The 16,804-nt window shown below is 55.2% G+C and overlaps 2 protein-coding genes across 2 annotated transcripts in view; one reads left to right on the forward strand and one right to left on the reverse strand.

Annotated features, from left to right (window-relative positions):
- Positions 1-15,381, forward strand: part of JARID2 (jumonji and AT-rich interaction domain containing 2) — a 273,050-nt gene extending 257,669 nt beyond the window's left edge. The window contains 10 exon segments of the mRNA XM_004718079.2: positions 2,051-2,143; positions 4,474-4,592; positions 4,677-4,747; positions 5,532-5,646; positions 7,142-7,247; positions 7,950-8,132; positions 8,574-8,704; positions 9,802-9,985; positions 11,694-11,801; positions 13,853-15,381. Coding sequence (XP_004718136.2) covers positions 2,051-2,143; positions 4,474-4,592; positions 4,677-4,747; positions 5,532-5,646; positions 7,142-7,247; positions 7,950-8,132; positions 8,574-8,704; positions 9,802-9,985; positions 11,694-11,801; positions 13,853-14,011 — 1,269 coding nt within the window. The 3' untranslated portion in view covers positions 14,012-15,381.
- A 563-nt stretch (positions 15,382-15,944) lies between these two features.
- The window catches only part of DTNBP1 (dystrobrevin binding protein 1), a 155,426-nt gene continuing 154,566 nt past the window's right edge, over positions 15,945-16,804 (reverse strand). Inside the window, exon 10 of the mRNA XM_045298684.1 lies at positions 15,945-16,364. Coding sequence (XP_045154619.1) covers positions 16,114-16,364 — 251 coding nt within the window. The 3' untranslated portion in view covers positions 15,945-16,113. The remainder of the gene's footprint in view (positions 16,365-16,804) is intronic.

The following is a 16,804-nucleotide window of genomic DNA, read 5'->3' on the forward strand; positions in this document are numbered from 1 at the left end:
CTTGTTTACCTTCAAGCCTTTAAGACCCTAGATGCTATATCTTTTGATAGCCTGGCACCATCAGCTTTCTTTGCTACATTTGCTTATGCACCCATTTGTATTCAGCAATCATATCAGGGAGGTGGGCACACAAGGATATGATTTTTTGTTCTTTGATGCCTGATAACTGATCCATCGGCACCTCGTGATCACAGGCTGGTGTGATCTTCCATCAGGACTCAGATTTGTGGCTTTCTGGTTCCAGGGTTGATTTTAACCCTCACCTGCTCTCTGCCACACTGTTTAATTCTCCTGAGCTTTAGCATGTGCACTCTGTTTTGGAACAAGGACTCGCTTATCTGGAAGCTCTCCTGTCCTTAGACCGAGAAGGACTCTCTTGCGTATAGAGGTTATTTTTGCTTGGGTCCGCCCAGGCCTTAGCATATGCTGCCTTGCAGGGGTGATGTGCTGGCAGGAGAAGGGCTGCTTGCTCTCATGATAAAGCAGACGGACCCAGGGGTACTTCTGTGGCTTTCTGCTAAATGCTCACCTGAGTCTGTTGAAACTGCTCAGTAAGTCTGGTACACATATAGTTTGCAATTTTGGTTGCTTTTTAGAAGACTGATGCTTTGAGAAAAGGAATTTTTTGGGGGGTGGGGTGGGGAGAACAATTGTCCATGGTATTTTTAGATTTGGCTGAGCTTGGCAGTTGCCTTGGTCACTGGGTGCCCTCTGAGGCATGCGCCCCACCCCCCAGCACCAACCACCAGGTGGCAGTGTGCTCTGGTTCCTGGGCTGTCCACCTGCTTATCTCTGTTAATGCAGAGTCAAGATCTTGCCTGGCGATTACTGTTCCCCGTGGAAGCTTCAAAAAGTTTGTAGGGAAATAGCATATTTCAATTTCATGTTCCCATGAGCTGTTTGGAGGCCCCTCACATTTGAAGAGCTTGTTCAATTTCATGTTCCCATGAGCCGTTTGGAGCCCGCTCACAATTTGAAGAGCTTGGATCTGCGTTTTCTTTTAGCTGGACCCCGTTTATCTCCTGACAGAGCTGAAAAGCAAAACTAAACACCAGTCTGCATGCTGCCTTCCTCACCGCACCTCTCTCCTGAACGAGCCAACGGCCTCCCCACACCTCTTGCAGTTTTTGGAGCTGCTCAAATGTCACCTGCTAGCCAGTCCATCCCTGACCACCTGTCCTCTGACAAAGGCAGCAGTCTTGTCTGTCCATTGTGCTATCTCCCATCTCCGGGACTGGGCCTGATACGTAAGAGGTGCTCGATGCACCTTTATGCAACAAAGGGACAGAAGTATCCAATCAAGCAAGAGGGAAATGGGGCCCTGGAGGACAAAGCATTTTCTCTGACCGTTAGAAGCAGGAAGTAACTTGGGATTCCAGATTGTAAAATGTACAACTCTTAGAAGGGACAGGAAAATAGTTTATCAAAGTGGACAGTTGATTTTAAGTATTGCTGGGGCAAGAGGGGCAGGGCAGGTAGTAGGGAGTCTCACAGAGGGACAATGAGTGCCATTTGTGGTGGCCGAGATCAGACAGACTGTGTAGGGCTGCTCACCTGGCCAGTCTCTGATGAGAGCCCCTGGCTGTGGATGACTGTCGCCCTACTTGTATGTCTTCAGGGCCCCTGTGAGTCTCTTCTCTCTCACAGGCAGGCCCTGTTCAAACTCCGTGCCTGGCTCCATAGTCCCGGCACTTGGGTTCTTCGATTTGATGTTCAGTTTCTCCCTAGGAATGCAGGAAGCTGGGGATACGAAGGCTTGGTTAAGTTCTCCCTTTGTATCACCTCACAGGGAGGGAAGGGGGAACGTGCCTTGCTTCCTGTGGTGCACCCACCCTGCCCTTAATGAAAGCACGGGGCCATAGCTGTGTCCATGTACGCCCATGCCCAGCTCCTCGGGCCAGCTGGGAGTCCTCATGTTCCCTGTCTGGATGGCAACGTCCCTGCCCGCTCTCTGCACCTGTAACTCCAGCCAGCTGGCCGGGGCGACATCATTTGGAGTTAAATGCTTCTCTCTGCTTCTCTCACGTCACTGCATTTGTTTGGCTCGCAGGGAAGGTCCGTGTCGTTAACAACTTTTTACCGAACAGCAAGGAATATCATGAACATGTGCTTCAGCAAGGAGCCTGCACCAGCGGAAATTGAGGTGAGTGTGGTTGACTTGTGAGTTTGTGCTCCATTCCCCGTCTTCTTGAGGTGCCTGGAGGATGTGGATGGTGGCTTACATTGTCCTCTGGGTAGCAAGGGCCAGCCAAATGTTTCCATCTGTGCTGGAGTCTGAATTCAAAACCAGAGAAGAGAGATGGCCCTCGCTGGCTTCATGGCCTACTGCAGCTCTCCCCTGCCTCGGATGTGCAGTCCCGGAAAACTGCGATTGTAGGATCTTTTATCCCCGTTTTTTGTTGTTTGTTTTATTTTTATTTTTTAAATGGGATTGGCAGGCTGCCCTTGTTGTGCCTCTGCCAGCTCTTCTTTTTGAGTGAGTCTGAGGTTGGAAAGAGTAAATGGTTCTGCTGAGACCACGAGGGGTAGACTGTATACGCATGCGTCTCTGCAGGACAGGAGGAGCCCAGGGTGGTGCTAAGGGCTGTCTGTCTGAACTGCAGGAAGCTGGTGGTGGTGGGCCTTGGACAGCCCTTGGCCATGTAAAGTAAAATAAACCAGACTTGGCTGCTGCTTCCAGGGCAGCTGGAGTGTGTGGACTGCAGTGTCTCCGTAGCAGGCCCAGGCCCCTCTGACTGGCTAGTCTGTAATGGACTGGCGAAGTCTGCATGCTGAGCTTGCAGGTAACCAGGGGTCCCACACCATGTGGGACGGGGCAGCTCTGACCAAACCAGCTTCGTTGTACATACAGCATCCATCGGCTCTGGTGTCCCACATGGCCAGTAAAGCCAGTCCTGGTGCTGAGGCTGAGGGTCCTGGAGTGGTGGATGCTCCTTGACGGTTCAGTCCCTTCATGCCTCTGCCTCTGCCGCTGGGCCAGGCTTGCCTTCGCTGTGCACTTGGGCTGCCTGTGAGTGCCTGCTGCCCTGTCCCTTGGCTGTTGGCTACACCCCTCACCCCCCGTGCAGCTGTGGTTACTGCTGGAGCCATCCACTTCACTTAGCCGGGTCCTTGCTCTGGGACATGTGGTCCCAAGCACCTGCTTGGGGCCTTCTGGCACAGGGGTGTCAGAAGAAAACTTGAGCATTTGCTGCTATGTATCTTCTGAAAAGATAGGGGATTATTGTGATTGGTCGTGTGAAGAAAGATTAGCTTATTACAAATCCTGCTGGCTTTGCTGCAGCCACTGAATAAATAGTGAAGCGCCGAGGGAAGAGTTGTCGAAAAAGCAAACTCTGTCTAGTGCTGCTGAGCTTCGAGTACCCTCCCCAGGAAGACTTGTCCTTACCTATGGTGGGAGGTCGACACCTGGGCCCAGGCCTCGTGCTCTGTTCAGGTGGCATGGTAGGAGGAGCCACCAGCCGGGCGCTTTGTAACCAGCTGTTGCTGCCTTCCTGGCGCGCAAGGAAACCAACCCAGAGACATCACCCCTGTTTCCGATTGAATTGGTTGAGGTGTTTCCTGGCCAACATTCTTTCCCTATAACAGATGATAGGAGACGTGCAGTCAGGGGACACAGGGGTGTCCTGGGTTTTGGATGTGTGTACTGTGTGAGGTCTGAATGTGGTCTTCATGTGGCCCTGAGCCGGCCTCGGCCTTCTAGACTTTGTAGCATCCCAGGACCTTGCACTGGGGGTGTTAGAAGCAGGCTTTCGAGGTTGTGCGTGGTGGTGCCCAGGGTGTGCTGCTCCTGCTCTGGACGGCATTCGTGGCTTCAGCGCTGTAGATTTTGCCAAGATTGGGCATGGTGAGGTGGTGGTTCTGGAGTGGTGGTAGAATGTACAACGGAAAGCTGACTGTGGGGAATGAATTATCTGCTGAGCAGTGGCCTGGTCCTCTCCACCTGCAGTTCCCCTGGTTGCTGTGCTCCAGCTGCCAGGGTGTGGTCCGTGCATTCAGTGTTCTTTTCCTGCCACCCATGGTCTGATAGGAGTGGATAGGGCCAATATAAGCGGCCGGGCATTAATATGTGTGATCTGTGTATGTCTGCATGCCAGACCCAGTTGTTCTTGGCTGCCGTCGTGCCACTGTGACTCGGGCACCTTTATTTAAGCAGAGTGAAACACTGCCCGGCCTGCCACATCGTCTTGATCTTGTTTTACTAGTGTATGTATAGTGGGCACTGTTGGGCTGCACCTTTTCAGGTAGCAAGGTTTCCCTCCCCCTGCCTGCTCTGCTTCACCAAACACAGGCCTCCTGGCTGTAGACGGACCAGGGCCCTGCAGGAGGCTGTGCGCGTCCTTCTCTGGTCATGGAATGTGCCCCGTGGGGGGACTTGTACCTCGGGTGGGAGGTAATGTTCCAGTGTTGCTGTGTTGCACTTCCGCCTCTCCTGGTGGTGTTGTTGCTGACCGGCCTCTCCCTTCCCTACAGCAAGAATACTGGAGGCTAGTGGAAGAGAAGGACTGCCACGTGGCCGTCCACTGCGGGAAGGTGGACACGAACACGCACGGAAGTGGGTTCCCTGTGGGAAAATCAGAACCGTTTTCAAGGTAAAGCTGGGCCCCGTCTGCTTTCATCACCGGTCCCTGTGGTGCTGCGGCCAAGCTCACGGCTGCTCTGGTTTCCCTCCACAGGCACGGATGGAACCTCACAGTGCTCCCCAATAACACAGGGTCCATCCTGCGTCACCTCGGTGCTGTGCCTGGTAAGCCTGGGGTGCCAGTGGAGACAACCTTTCTACCCTTGGACGATGTCTTTTCAGTGGTGACAGTTTTACTTATAATAGGCACAGGGATACTGAGGCAGGAGAATCTCACAGAATCCTGGAGCTGTGTGGAGTTTTCCCATGGAAATTTATTTGAACTTCGAAGTTGGTGCCCTTTAAATGAAAATGCATATACTTTGAGGTTCCACGTGGTTCCATTTAAGCTCGTCTGAGCTTTTCTTGTCAGAGATCAGAGAACACACAGGGCCCGGGGGTAGTGGTCCCTGGGAAGGCTGGTCCCTTGGAACCTGTCTCGAGAGAGACATTTCTGGCCCATGCTAGGGAATCCAGTGTTAGAGGCTCCTTTTAACAAAGATGCTTAATTTCCAACACAAGTAGAAGTTTATTCTTCTCAGTATTGAGGCTCAGTGTTAACAAAATCACCATACTCCTATTCCTTGGGCCCAATTCAAATGCCCCCACGGCCCGCCAAGTGGATGTCGGTTCATGACAACCCTACAGGACAGCGTAGAGTTTGAACTGCTAACCTCGCAGCCAGAGTGCTTCGACCCCAGGGCTAATTGTTCACAAATTAAAGGTCCTCCTTTCACAGGGTGTTCCTGGTCTCTGTATGTGACAGCCCAAGTGTGCGCCCGCGTGCACGTGTGTGTGTGTGTGTGTGTGGTTTTTGTGTACTTCTTTCAGGATGGGGCAGGGATTTTTAATCTCTCACTGCGATGCTCTGTGGAGCCCCTTAGACTAACCCTTCCTCTTGATGTTTCAGGAGTGACTATCCCCTGGCTCAATATTGGCATGGTCTTTTCTACCTCATGCTGGTCTCGAGACCAAAATCACCTTCCATATATCGACTACTTACACACTGGTGCTGATTGCATTTGGTGAGTACCCCCAGTGTCCATTTTATTTTTTATTTTTATTTTTTTTCCAGTGTCCACTTTCATGGCCTTTATTCGTTCCTGTAGTTTGTGTTTTGTCGTTGGTGCTTTTGTTATTACACGTGGCCATCTTAGCTGTTGGAAGTTGTGCCTGTGTTTTTGTTTACAATTTTATGACCTTAGTTTGCACGCTCAGGTCCCTAATCCATTTTGGATTTGATTTTGCTGTGTGTGTGGGTTTGTGTGTTTTTTATTATTCATTGTTATTTAAGAAGTATCGCAGGGACCTCATTGAAGGGGATGAAAAGGAGACTGGGATATGGTGAGAGACCTTTATGGTGTGTGACTTTTCTCAAAACATGTGACTTAGGTTAGAAACCCTACATTTAAATTACAAATCAGTAACAAGATATGCTGGCATTGAAGTAAGCTAAGCATTTTAGAAAATTAACTTGCATGTGGTGATAGGCTACTCCATTCACGTAACAACTGGAACCAGGGTTTGACCTTTCAACAGTCACCCGAGTGTGGAGCTGAGGGCAGGCAGGCTGCCTGGCTGGGAGCTGCTTGGGGTGCTGCTGACATTGGGCACAGCGACCTCTCCTCCGGGGACTCCCTCTGCCGCAGCTGCCCTGGTCTCGCAGCCAAGGGCGGGCGGCCAGCGACCCCAGGCCATCTGCCCTCAGTCATGCTGCCGCCAGCAGAGGCCAGGCAGCCACAGTGGAGCCTCCTACCCCTGCCTGCCCACTGGGTTTGCCCTGCTGGAGGGCTTTCATCCGGGGGCGCCTTCAGCCCCAGCAGAGTGACTAGCAGCTGGGCCCTGAGGGCCTGCCTGCCACACATTGTGCCTTGGACTCTCGGTGTGCCATCCATGGCCCTCCCTGGTCCACAGAGCTCCCCTGCGGGAGAGTCTCTGAAGGCCCAGCAGCATTCCTTGGGCGACAATGGTGGGGCCCAGGCCCATGCTCAGCTCCTTCCTGGCTTCAATGACTTGAGGGGGTTTTGCCAGACTGGGGCAGGCTTCATGAGGGCGGCCCCTGTATGGTGCTAAGGTTGGCACTGGGGCTGGGGGTGGGGCCTTCCTTGGGGCATGGTCGGAGACAGTGTTTGTGGGACGTCTGCTTCTGGCTGGAAGCTTTCTGTGCAGGTGGGGAGATAGGCGTCCAGGGGAGCGGCTCTCATCACTGGCGGCCTGCAGCTTGTTTGCCTGTGAGCCATGCAAATGCAGGCAAGGCCTCTGGGGAGGTGGACCGAGGGGTGGGGCCTCAGTTGCTGCTTAGACTAAGCTGAAGTGTTCTGAGGATGGCTCTCTCCGTGCCTGCCTCATGGGCCACGCTCTAGCTTGGCTTTGTGGCCTGCCCCCTTCATTCTCTCTCTTGTGGGGTGGGTGATGGCCACCCCCTTTCACTCTTAAGGTAGGAGGAGCTGGGAAAAGAGGCCCCAGGTCCTGGACTGCTCCGTTCTCGCTGTAAATCTGGTGTCACACCCCCCACCCCAGGTATTGCATCCCCGCTGCAGAGGAGAGCAAGCTGGAGGACGTGGTCCACACGCTGCTGCAGGCCAACGGCACCCCTGGGCTGGAGATGCTGGAGAGCAACGTCATGGTGCGTGCAGCAGCCTCGCTTGGTGTCCTGTGAAGGTCCCAGCCCTACAGCCCCCATGGAGCGTGTGCACACTGCACAGGCCCGGGCTTGTGTGGCGTGGGCTGCACGGTGGGAGGAGCCCTTGATGTGGTGTGATGCTATGGGGCTCATGGCAACGCCCTGTGTCTCAGGAAGTGAGTTCAAAGGGGTTTTGCCCCATTCGCTGCACCGGGAATGCGGAGCTCCTGCCTCTCTGGGGCCCTGGCCGCTGGCACTCCTGGGCATGCCCGTTCCTAGGGCTGTAGTGGGGCCTGTGGGGGCAGCGTGTTGCACTCAGCCCTGTGTGAGTCCCTGCCGGTGGAGACCTGTCCTGTGCGTTAGGAGCCACGTGTGTTTACTCCCTGGAGAGAAAGTGGAGTTGGTGCCTACTCTGCCGGGCAAGGAGCTCTGGTGGAGAAGCACTGGGCAGCTGCTCACATGGCTGGTGTTCCAAAGTGACCAGCCGCTCCAAGGGAGAGACGAGGCTGCCTGCTCCTTTCAAAACTTAGTTTTGGAGACTGTAGCCTTGTGTTTCATCAAGGAGGTGGAAGTGGGTTACTTTTTGTTTTTGTAAAGGAGAGCTGGCCTGTGGTTTTCCCGCTTGCTGGACATGGTGGGGTGGGCAGGGTAGTGAGGTCCTGTGCAGGAGGGATACGCCCCCATGCCTGCCTTATGTACCCCCAGATCTCGCCAGAGGTGCTGTGCCGAGAGGGCATCAAGGTGCACAGGACTGTCCAGCAGAGTGGCCAGTTCGTCGTGTGCTTCCCGGGATCCTTTGTGTCCAAAGTGTGCTGTGGCTACAGCGTCTCGGAGACCGTACACTTTGCCACCACCCAGTGGACAAGCATGGGCTTTGAAACCGCCAAGGTGAGTCCAAGAGCCTCACTGCTACAGCCCCTCCCGGCGCCAGGGCTGGGCGCTGCACGCGTGCCAACAGTCAGGGTTCCAGAGAACATGTTCAGAGCGTGGTGTGTCTTTACAACAGGGAGAGTTTCCCAGGAAAAAGAAAATTGCTAGGGCTTCTTTTGTATTTGGAACACGTGGGGGTGCGTTTGTCTTCCCTGAGTGGCCCTGGGTAACCTGTAGGACAGACAGACACGCCTTCACAGAATTGCTCAGACCACATGGTGGGGGCCCGGCAACTCTGGGTGGCCCCTTCTCACACCGCAGACCCCAACCCGTGTGGCTTTCACATCCAGAAGAAGCCCGGAGCTGGGTGCTCCACAGCTCACCCCGCCCCGGACAGACACCCCCTGGGCCATGGGTTTCTGACGCCCCCTGCGGGCTGTGCTGTGTGTGTGTCTGCAGGAAATGAAGCGTCGCCACATAGCCAAGCCTTTCTCTATGGAGAAGCTCCTCTACCAGGTTGCACAGGCGGAGGCCAAGAAGGAGAATGGCCCCACTCTCAGCACCATCTCGGCCCTTCTGGACGAGCTCAGGTAACCAGGGCATGGGTCCCAGGACAGAGCTGCCCACTACGGGCTCCCAGGGTGCCTGTCTCTTGCCAACGAGTCACTCAGAACTGCAAAGACCCTCCCGGTGGCAGTCCCTGAGTGACACACGAGACTAACCATGCTTAGCTGCGAACTGAAAAGTTGGGGTCAACGGCGGAAACGTGGCTCTTGACAAACCCTGTGAGTTACAGTTCCACTCTGTTAGCTCTGCGGGTCCACCTTGAGTGAGAATCGGAGTGCATAAAGAGACTGGGGCTGCACGGTTGCCATCCTGCGTCTCCCTCATGGTGATGTCTGGCGTCGGGGTTTCCCTGGTGGGTGGTGCCCAGCCTAGGCTAGTCCCCTGAGGGGTCGTGGGCTCGGAGTCCCTGTGCCCCATGGTCCCTCCGGGGCCTCTTCACACAGGAGGGAAGCGTGTCCCTGGCTTCAAGGACCTGCCTGTTATCCAATGCCCCGGTTGTCTCCACTGCATGTGTGTGTATGTGTGCATGTGAGAGGAGCCTTTCCTCGTGTGTGAGAGAGAGGAGCCCACCCTGTGTGTGGGACCCCAGCAGCTGCCTCCAGCTTCCCCCGGACCCCTCGGACCTCCTCGGCTGACAGCCACCAAGGCAGGAAGTAGCGAGTGTGCTTGGCTTCTGATGTAACCCTCTTCTCTTTTCCTACCACATAGCCTCCTAATCTCCCTCCCTCCCCAGGGAGAGCCGGGAGTGCTGACAGCCAGCACACGAATTTCAGCCGTGTGCGTCGACCCTTTGATGACCAGAGCGACAAATAGTGTGTTAACTCAATCCTTGGTTTGGAATGAAAGGAGAGCCCCTTTCCCAGGGTTAGCGGCATGGTAGCTGTAGGGAGAGTGACCTCGCCGTGGGGCCTTTAGAGCTGGGGTGATTGTTTGACCTTTGACTAAAGAAGATCGCGTGCTTCCCAGGGCCGCAGTGAGCTGAGTGGGGCTGAAACATCACATAGATTCGCTGCACTTCCCAAGGGGGGTGGGGGCTGGGTTGGGGCAGGCCCTTTCGGAGGTGCTGCATGGTCTGACACCATGCGCGAGGCCCTGACCCCCGGCCCGCCCACGTGCACAGGGATACAGAGCTGCGGCAGCGGAGGCAGCTGTTCGAGGCCGGCCTCCACTCCTCCGCCCGCTACGGCAGCCACGACAGCAGCAGTGCAGTGGCGGACGGGAAGAAAAAGCCTCGAAAGTGGCTGCAGTTGGAGACTTCGGAGAGGCGGTGTCAGATCTGCCAGCACCTGTGCTACCTTTCCATGGTAAGTGCCACCTCGCCGCTGACCCAGAGCCTTCCGCCAGGCCTCGGGCTGAGCGGGCTCCCCAACACCTGCCCAGGAGACTGAAGCCGCCCTCCGTGGGGTTCCGGCATCTCCGTCCCTGGCTGCATATCCATGTGGTCCTTGGGCCTGTCCGTTCACTCGGCTTCCCTTGCTGCCCTCCTTCCTGTGACAGACAGGCATCCCAGTGCTGCCCCTCTCTCTCCACTTTCCCATCCACCCACGTGCCAGTCTCACTCTACTGCAGGCTGCAAGCTGGCCTTTCCCTTCTAAGCCGTGCCCTCCAGTAGCCAGCCTCCGGGCTGATCGTAGCTGGGTGTGTGGTGTGTCGGGTCTGATGGAAACTCAACACCCCCCTTCTACCCTGAGCTCTTGCTTCCTCTGCCTCTCACTTCACACGGTGTGTGGCCCTTGGCCAGCCCTCCTGCCCTTGCTCCCTGGACACTGGTGGGGGCTGCCTACTCTGACGGACTGCAGGGGCCTGATGGGACACGTTTCTCGGCGTAGTACAGCGGTTCTCAAACTTCCTCCTGCCGCCACCCTTTAATATGTTGTGGTGAAGCAGTTTGCTCCTGTACGAATCGACAACCCCTGTGAAAGGGTTGTTTTGACCCCCAGGTTGAGAACCGCTGGCGTAGTACGTCTTCCTCACCTCTGCCACCCGCTGTTTGCCACTAGGATTTCCCCTCCCTTTGGGCGTGACCCTTGCTCCACACTGAGCGCCACCACGCCCACGCACAGGGCCTGGGCTCCTTGGGGTCCGCAGTGGGGAGGAGCAGCGTGGTCAGTGCTAGTCGGGTCTGGTTCTCTCGTGATCCGTGCGAAGGGCCCCCAGAGTGTGTGCCTTGCCTGGAACCGTGCTGCACTGGGGCTTTTCGCCTTTTCTCCGTTGCCTTTCCTTAGCTTGTGGCAGGCCCCTCGACTTGCCCTTTAAAACCGGCACCCCCGAGAGCTGCGGCTTCCTTCTTGTGGGGGGAGTGAGGGGGTGCTTTTGGTGGGTACACATGTGGCAGGGCTGACGGCGGGGCCCAGCCCAGCGTGTGGTCCCCTTTGGCCCTTCCTGTTCCGAGGGCTCATCATGGAACCAGCAATACTGGTCTGCTCCTGCAGCGTCATATCACCAGGGCCACGAGCCCCTGGCACCTCTAGGTGCTGAGTGTGGAGCGCTGGCTTGCCACAGGGACCTCTCACTTCATGTTGGTTTACACCTGGACTGGTGGTGGGCCCGGCGGGGGCTCCTGGTAAGGGGCCAGGCAGCCTCCTCCTCTCTTCCGCCCTTGGGCCCATCCTGAGGGTGGGAGTCCTGGAGGCTGTGTGGTAATGAAGCTGGGGTGGGGTGGGGTGGGGTGGGGAGGAAGGACGACCTGACCATGTGGGAGCCCCATTGATCTGTGCAGCTCTAGTACCCAAGTTGTTTTAGCGCGACAGAAACCTCTGGTCCCTCGGGACACGAGCATTTGCACACACAGTAACTGGCCCCCTCTCCGGGAAGCTGACGTAAAGGGGCCTGGGTGGAGCAGCCCCTGCCCCCAATACGTTTGTTTATTCCATGGAGAGCCAGCATTCTGGGGCCTAGGCCTGGCAGGCTGCCTGTCCTGCCTGCTTCCACTCGCAGTGGGTTCCCAGCTCGTGCCCCGCACGTCAGGGTGGTATCGCCTTCTGAGCCGGCTCCACGCCCCACTGCCCCCAGGTCGTGCAGGAAAATGAGAATGTGGTGTTCTGCCTGGAGTGTGCGCTGCGTCACGTGGAGAAGCAGAAGTCCTGCCGAGGGCTGAAGCTGATGTACCGCTATGACGAGGTCAGTCCCCACACGCATGCCAGAAGCTAAGCCGGGGATGAGGGTGGTATTTTCAGATGGCCTTCTCTGTCCCAGAGAAAGACACCTGGGAATTGAAACTGTCCATTCAGTACACTTGGCCTGCTGCTCAGCAAGAGTTTCCTGAGCCAGGCTCACCGCTGTCTCAGGTATTCAGAGGCTTCTAGTCCCCGATTGCCTGTGGGCGAGGAGCAGCTCCCCCCACATCCTCTGCACCAGCGAGGCAGCCATCCTCGTTTCCACTGGGAGGCAGTACATTTGCCGCAGGGAGTCCCTACCTCAGGAACTTTCTGTAGGAGGTGGCGTCTCCCTCACCGGGCACTGAGTCACCACGCTACAGAGCTGCTCGTTGGTACCTGCAGGGATGTAGCTGTGTGATGGCTTGACTCATTTCCCTGCCCTGCCTCCCAGGCTGCACCCCTGCACTGCTGGCCAGTGACTTGGGGGCCCAGACTGTGCATGGCTCCCCCTCCCACCACTGATGGCAGCAGCAACACCCCCACCCCACCCAAAAAAAAAAAAAAGGTTGCTGGTCTGGCAGGAGGCTTGGCCGCCCACCCAGCCTTTTCCACTCTGAGCCCGGTGCCTCTCGAGCCCAGGGCTTTACTTCTCAGGGTCCAGTGTTTTCTGTGCGGGGGAGGAGGGGGAGCGGTGGTGGACGGAGCACACCCCTCCTTCCCAGTGCCTCTGTCTCTTCCGTTTGACCTCAGAGTTCTCGCAATTGCTTCCAAACTGCTGGGGCAAAGCCTGTACTCGGCCCCTTCAGAAGGTCTTTGACCTTCAATCCTTTCTTGTGTTCTCACCTGTCAGTCAGCCTGTGGCTCCTGAACCAGGCTGGGGCCCGCTCCCCTTACCCCTGGTCCTGGGCACAGGTGACTGCACTGTGGCCCTTAGGAAATGGCCTCACCAGGGAGGCCATGGTGCTACAGAGATGGGGTCCATTGGTGCGTTAGACTTGAGCAGTCCTTGGCTAAATTAGATTGGAAAGCTGGAAATAGACCCATTTGCATCTTCGTTATTTAAAGAGTGTTCAGTGGGGCAATAACCACTGTGCAGTCCCTGCTTCTCCAGTCTTAACAGCAAATGTCAGGACCCAGCTAAAAATAAATCTAGTTGAGCGGGGGTGGGGGCGGCCCTGGGTGAGCAGCTCCGGCAGTTTGCAGAGGGGGCTCCTTCCTGCGCTCGCTGCTGCTGGTTTGATGAGGAGAAAGGCTCGGCGCCTTCCGGCTGGTGGTAAAGGGACACGTGAGTGGGTTGTGTAGCTGTGGGCTGTGAGGCCAACCCTGCTTAGTTTAGTTCCACGCCTGGTAAGCTCAGCAGAGCAGCCACCTCTGCTACCCAAGGGCTCCCTTTAGTTAGACAATCACAGGTGCCCCACCCTTAGGGCAACAGTGTGGGCTGGGAAGCAGTGTCCATTGTAGGACCCACTTTAGCCAGGGAGAGCCTCCTGGCACAGCTGTAATGGAGGCCAGGAGGACAGAGTCCATGGTAGCTGTCCCCCCTGCTTTTAGCATTTTTACCATAAAGGCTCCAAATAATAATAGGCCCTGTCCCTCACCAGGGGCGTCCCGGCACCCAACTCTGAGGGCTGTCCTGCCCACAGAGCACTCTCCCTCGCCAGTGGACGGCTGTGCAGCAGGTGCCTCACTGGGCAGCAAGCCAGCCTGGTGCACGGGCTCCCATGCTTGCTTTTGAGATTGGATGGGGTGGGGTAGGTGGGCCCCTTGGGTGTTTACAAGAACGTTGCATTCGTTATTTGGTGAGGAGAGTCAGGAATTAGGAACTAAGGTTTATAAGCAAGTGTTGGCACTTGTTTATAAGCCGAGGCTAAGTGGATTTTCGTGCCAGGGTTGGACAGCTCGGTCCGCCCTGGGCCCCACAGCCTTTTGTTGGGTGCTCACCAACATGGCCCAACCAGCTGGGAGCATGCTGGACTGGCATGCGTAAGGGTGTCACCGCTCTGCTCTCAGGGTGCTGTTGCTGTGTCGTGTCCCCCCTCGGTGGCCCCACGTTCACTGTGCTCTCCCTCACAGGAGCAGATCATCAGCCTGGTCAATCAGATCTGCGGCAAGGTGTCTGGAGAGAACGGCGGCGTGGAGAACTGTCTCAGTAAACCCGCACCAAAAAGAGGGCCCCGCAAGCGAGCCACTGTGGACGTGCCGCCCTCCCGGCTCCCCTCCGGCTCCTCATGAGGCCACCGCCGTGCAAAAGTGTGCTGTCCAGTTATATATTTTGTAATTATTATATTCTAGTTTGCAGTACTTGCTGTAGGATACAAGCTGTCTTTGCACTAGCTCTAAAGAAGATTTTTCTTCCGATATTAGAGAACTAATTTTGTTTTAGCATTAAACTGTTGGACTTTTTTCCTTTTTTTTTTTTTTTTTTGTACCTAAGATTCTAGAAACTGCAGTCAGATTTTTGGAACTGCTGTACACTTGCTGTGTGAAGACCCTGTGTGAGGGGCTTTGTTAATTTGTATCGCCTCTTTGGCTGACAGAAGCCTTCTTTTGTTTTGGTTTGGGTTTTTTTTGTTTTATTTTTTTGTAATATTTTGGGGGGAAAAGCTTTTATAACCCATTTTTGAAGAGGGTGAAGTTTGGAGAACAAATTATAAAAACCATCAATTGTATGAGCAGATTTTTTAAGACAGGAAAAAGGGACACACACACACACACACACACACACACACACACACACACACACAGAAAGAAATGGCTTTCCTGCGGCCGTCTTTTCTTCTGTTACGTGCAAGAGGAGTGTCGTCTGGAAGCCGGAGAGCCAGCCCCTCATGCTGCGTCTCCGGGCGGCACTGGGCGAGGAGTTCTCTCCACCAGCACACCACTATGCATCTGTTTAGGGCCGAAGGAGAGCGGAGCCAAGACTGCCTGCCTTGGAGCGTCACGTGAGGGGCAACCGTGCCTGATTTCATTCGGAAATCCGCTTCTGTTCACTTTTGGTGCTGTTGGCTACTTTATACAAAAAACAAAAAGCAAAACCCTTCAGTAGCATCCTGGAAAGAAACGTGGGAGGGGAAGAAGTGGCAGGGGCGCCTGCACTTCCTTGTCTTCGATGTGCAATCTTCCTGACATTCCAGCGCGGCTCGCCGTCGTCGCTCAGCGTTACTTTCTTTGGTTGGCTGGTTTGCTTTAGGGTCACACCTGGAGCCCCTCGAAGTCTCCCGTCCACGTCCAATGTGAAAGTGCAGCTGTGCGCTCACCTTGTCTGTTTTGTTTTTGTTTGTTTTTCTCTTCATGTTGTAACACAAATGAAAAAGAAAAAAGAAAGAAACCATACCTTTTGTACATATGCCTGTAAATTGTTTTAAATACTTGAGCCTTTTTCTTGGGGGGGATGGGGAGGGCGGAAAGACAAGATGAAGAAAAGCCTTACATTTCCGTTTCTTCATCGGTTGGATTGGATGCTTACAGGGTTTTTCTTGTAACGTTTATAAGTGCTGCTTACATCAAGGAACAACAACAGAAATCATCAGTGGAGTAGCTGTTGCCCTTCTCCGGTTGTGTGTACAGTGCGTGTGGAATAAAAAGGGAAGCTGTTTTCACAAGAGGTTCTCTGTTTCCTAATTGAGCCTGTGCTGCACCGCGCAGTGGTGCCGAGCGTCCTGACCCACGTGGGCGGCGGTTGCACAGACTGGGCGGTGGAGTCCGCGGTTTCCGCGGTGGTTGGTGTTGATGGCCTGGCTGTGTGCTCCCCCTTGTGGACAGTCAGCTCCCACCTATGGCTTACGTTTGACAGTTAATTTATTCGCGCTGCTCGGCACTCTTTGGGGGGGGGGGGTCATGTTGTTTATTGCCAGTTTCTTTGTTTACTTTTCAGGTTTGTACTACAAGGTTTAATAAAAACAAAGCTTTTTGGACTTTGGTGAAGAGTGACTGCAGTGAGCTAGGCAGTCACCCCACTTGGGCTCCCAGGGGCTCCAAGTGTTGAGGGCTGACCTGCTGCTTTGTAACAATTGGTTCTACTTTAAAGGAAGGACGGATGGACAGACTTTCTGTCAGGGCGGGTTGGTCACTCAGCTCCCAGAGCTGCGCAGGTACTTACCCAGGCTTGGCAGAGACTGAGGGTCGAAAGCCGTCCTTCATGTAACAGAGTGGCCACATACGCTCATTCTAATGCTGACAGTCTGCAGACTTTATTGTAGTCGGCTGCACGTGTGTCTCACACACCATTGGCAACGCGGCACAAATGGAGACCCTCCCCTAAACCAGCAGCGGCACAGGTCACGGCGCGTGCCCGTCTCTCGGGCCTCCTGCGGTCATGGTCAGAGCGTCCTCATTTAGGAGTCACTGTCATCAGTAACATCTGAGGTGGCCTTCCTGTCGCTGCTCAAGGTGGCCAGCGCCGTGTCCACTTGGACCTCCTCCTCGTCAGACTGCACCAGGGGCGATGGCGACCCCCTACCCTCGCCGGGCTCCTGGGTAGCCGATTCAGAGCAGGAGGAGGACAGGGAGGGCAGCCTGGCTCGTAGCTGAGCAGGATCTGGAACCTGGAGAGTAATTTCATCCGGACCTGGGCTGGATGCAGGCTCTGTAACAGACAGTGGGGAGAAAGCCGACATGAGGTTCTGAGAGAGGCACAGCGCTGTCTGTCCCAGGGGACCTGCTCCGCACAGCCTGCTGTGTCCCTCTCCAGGTCCGCCTTCTCTGCGGAACGTGGAGATGTCTGAGCTTCCTTGGTGTGAGGTGAGGAAGGGGCACCTCAGAGAATATTGGGAGTCGAACGAACCTCAGAACCATGGAATTCAACCTACGAATCTGCCGAGTTCAAACAGGGAGGGCACAGAGCGTGATGGGAGTGTGTGTGTGTGTGTGTGTGTGTGTGTGTGTGTGTGTGTGTGTGTGTTTTTATATATGAGTTGGAATCAACTTAATAGCAATGATTTTGGTTAAGAGGACACGCGTTTAAAATTCACGACTAAGTGAACCCCATGAATACATCTCGGTACTGCTGAACCCACCATGGGGACA

The sequence above is a fragment of the Echinops telfairi genome, unplaced genomic scaffold (assembly GCF_000313985.2).
Source record: "Echinops telfairi isolate 266 unplaced genomic scaffold, ASM31398v2 ScPeMD7_7439;HRSCAF=8477, whole genome shotgun sequence".
Taxonomy (NCBI): domain Eukaryota; kingdom Metazoa; phylum Chordata; class Mammalia; order Afrosoricida; family Tenrecidae; genus Echinops; species Echinops telfairi.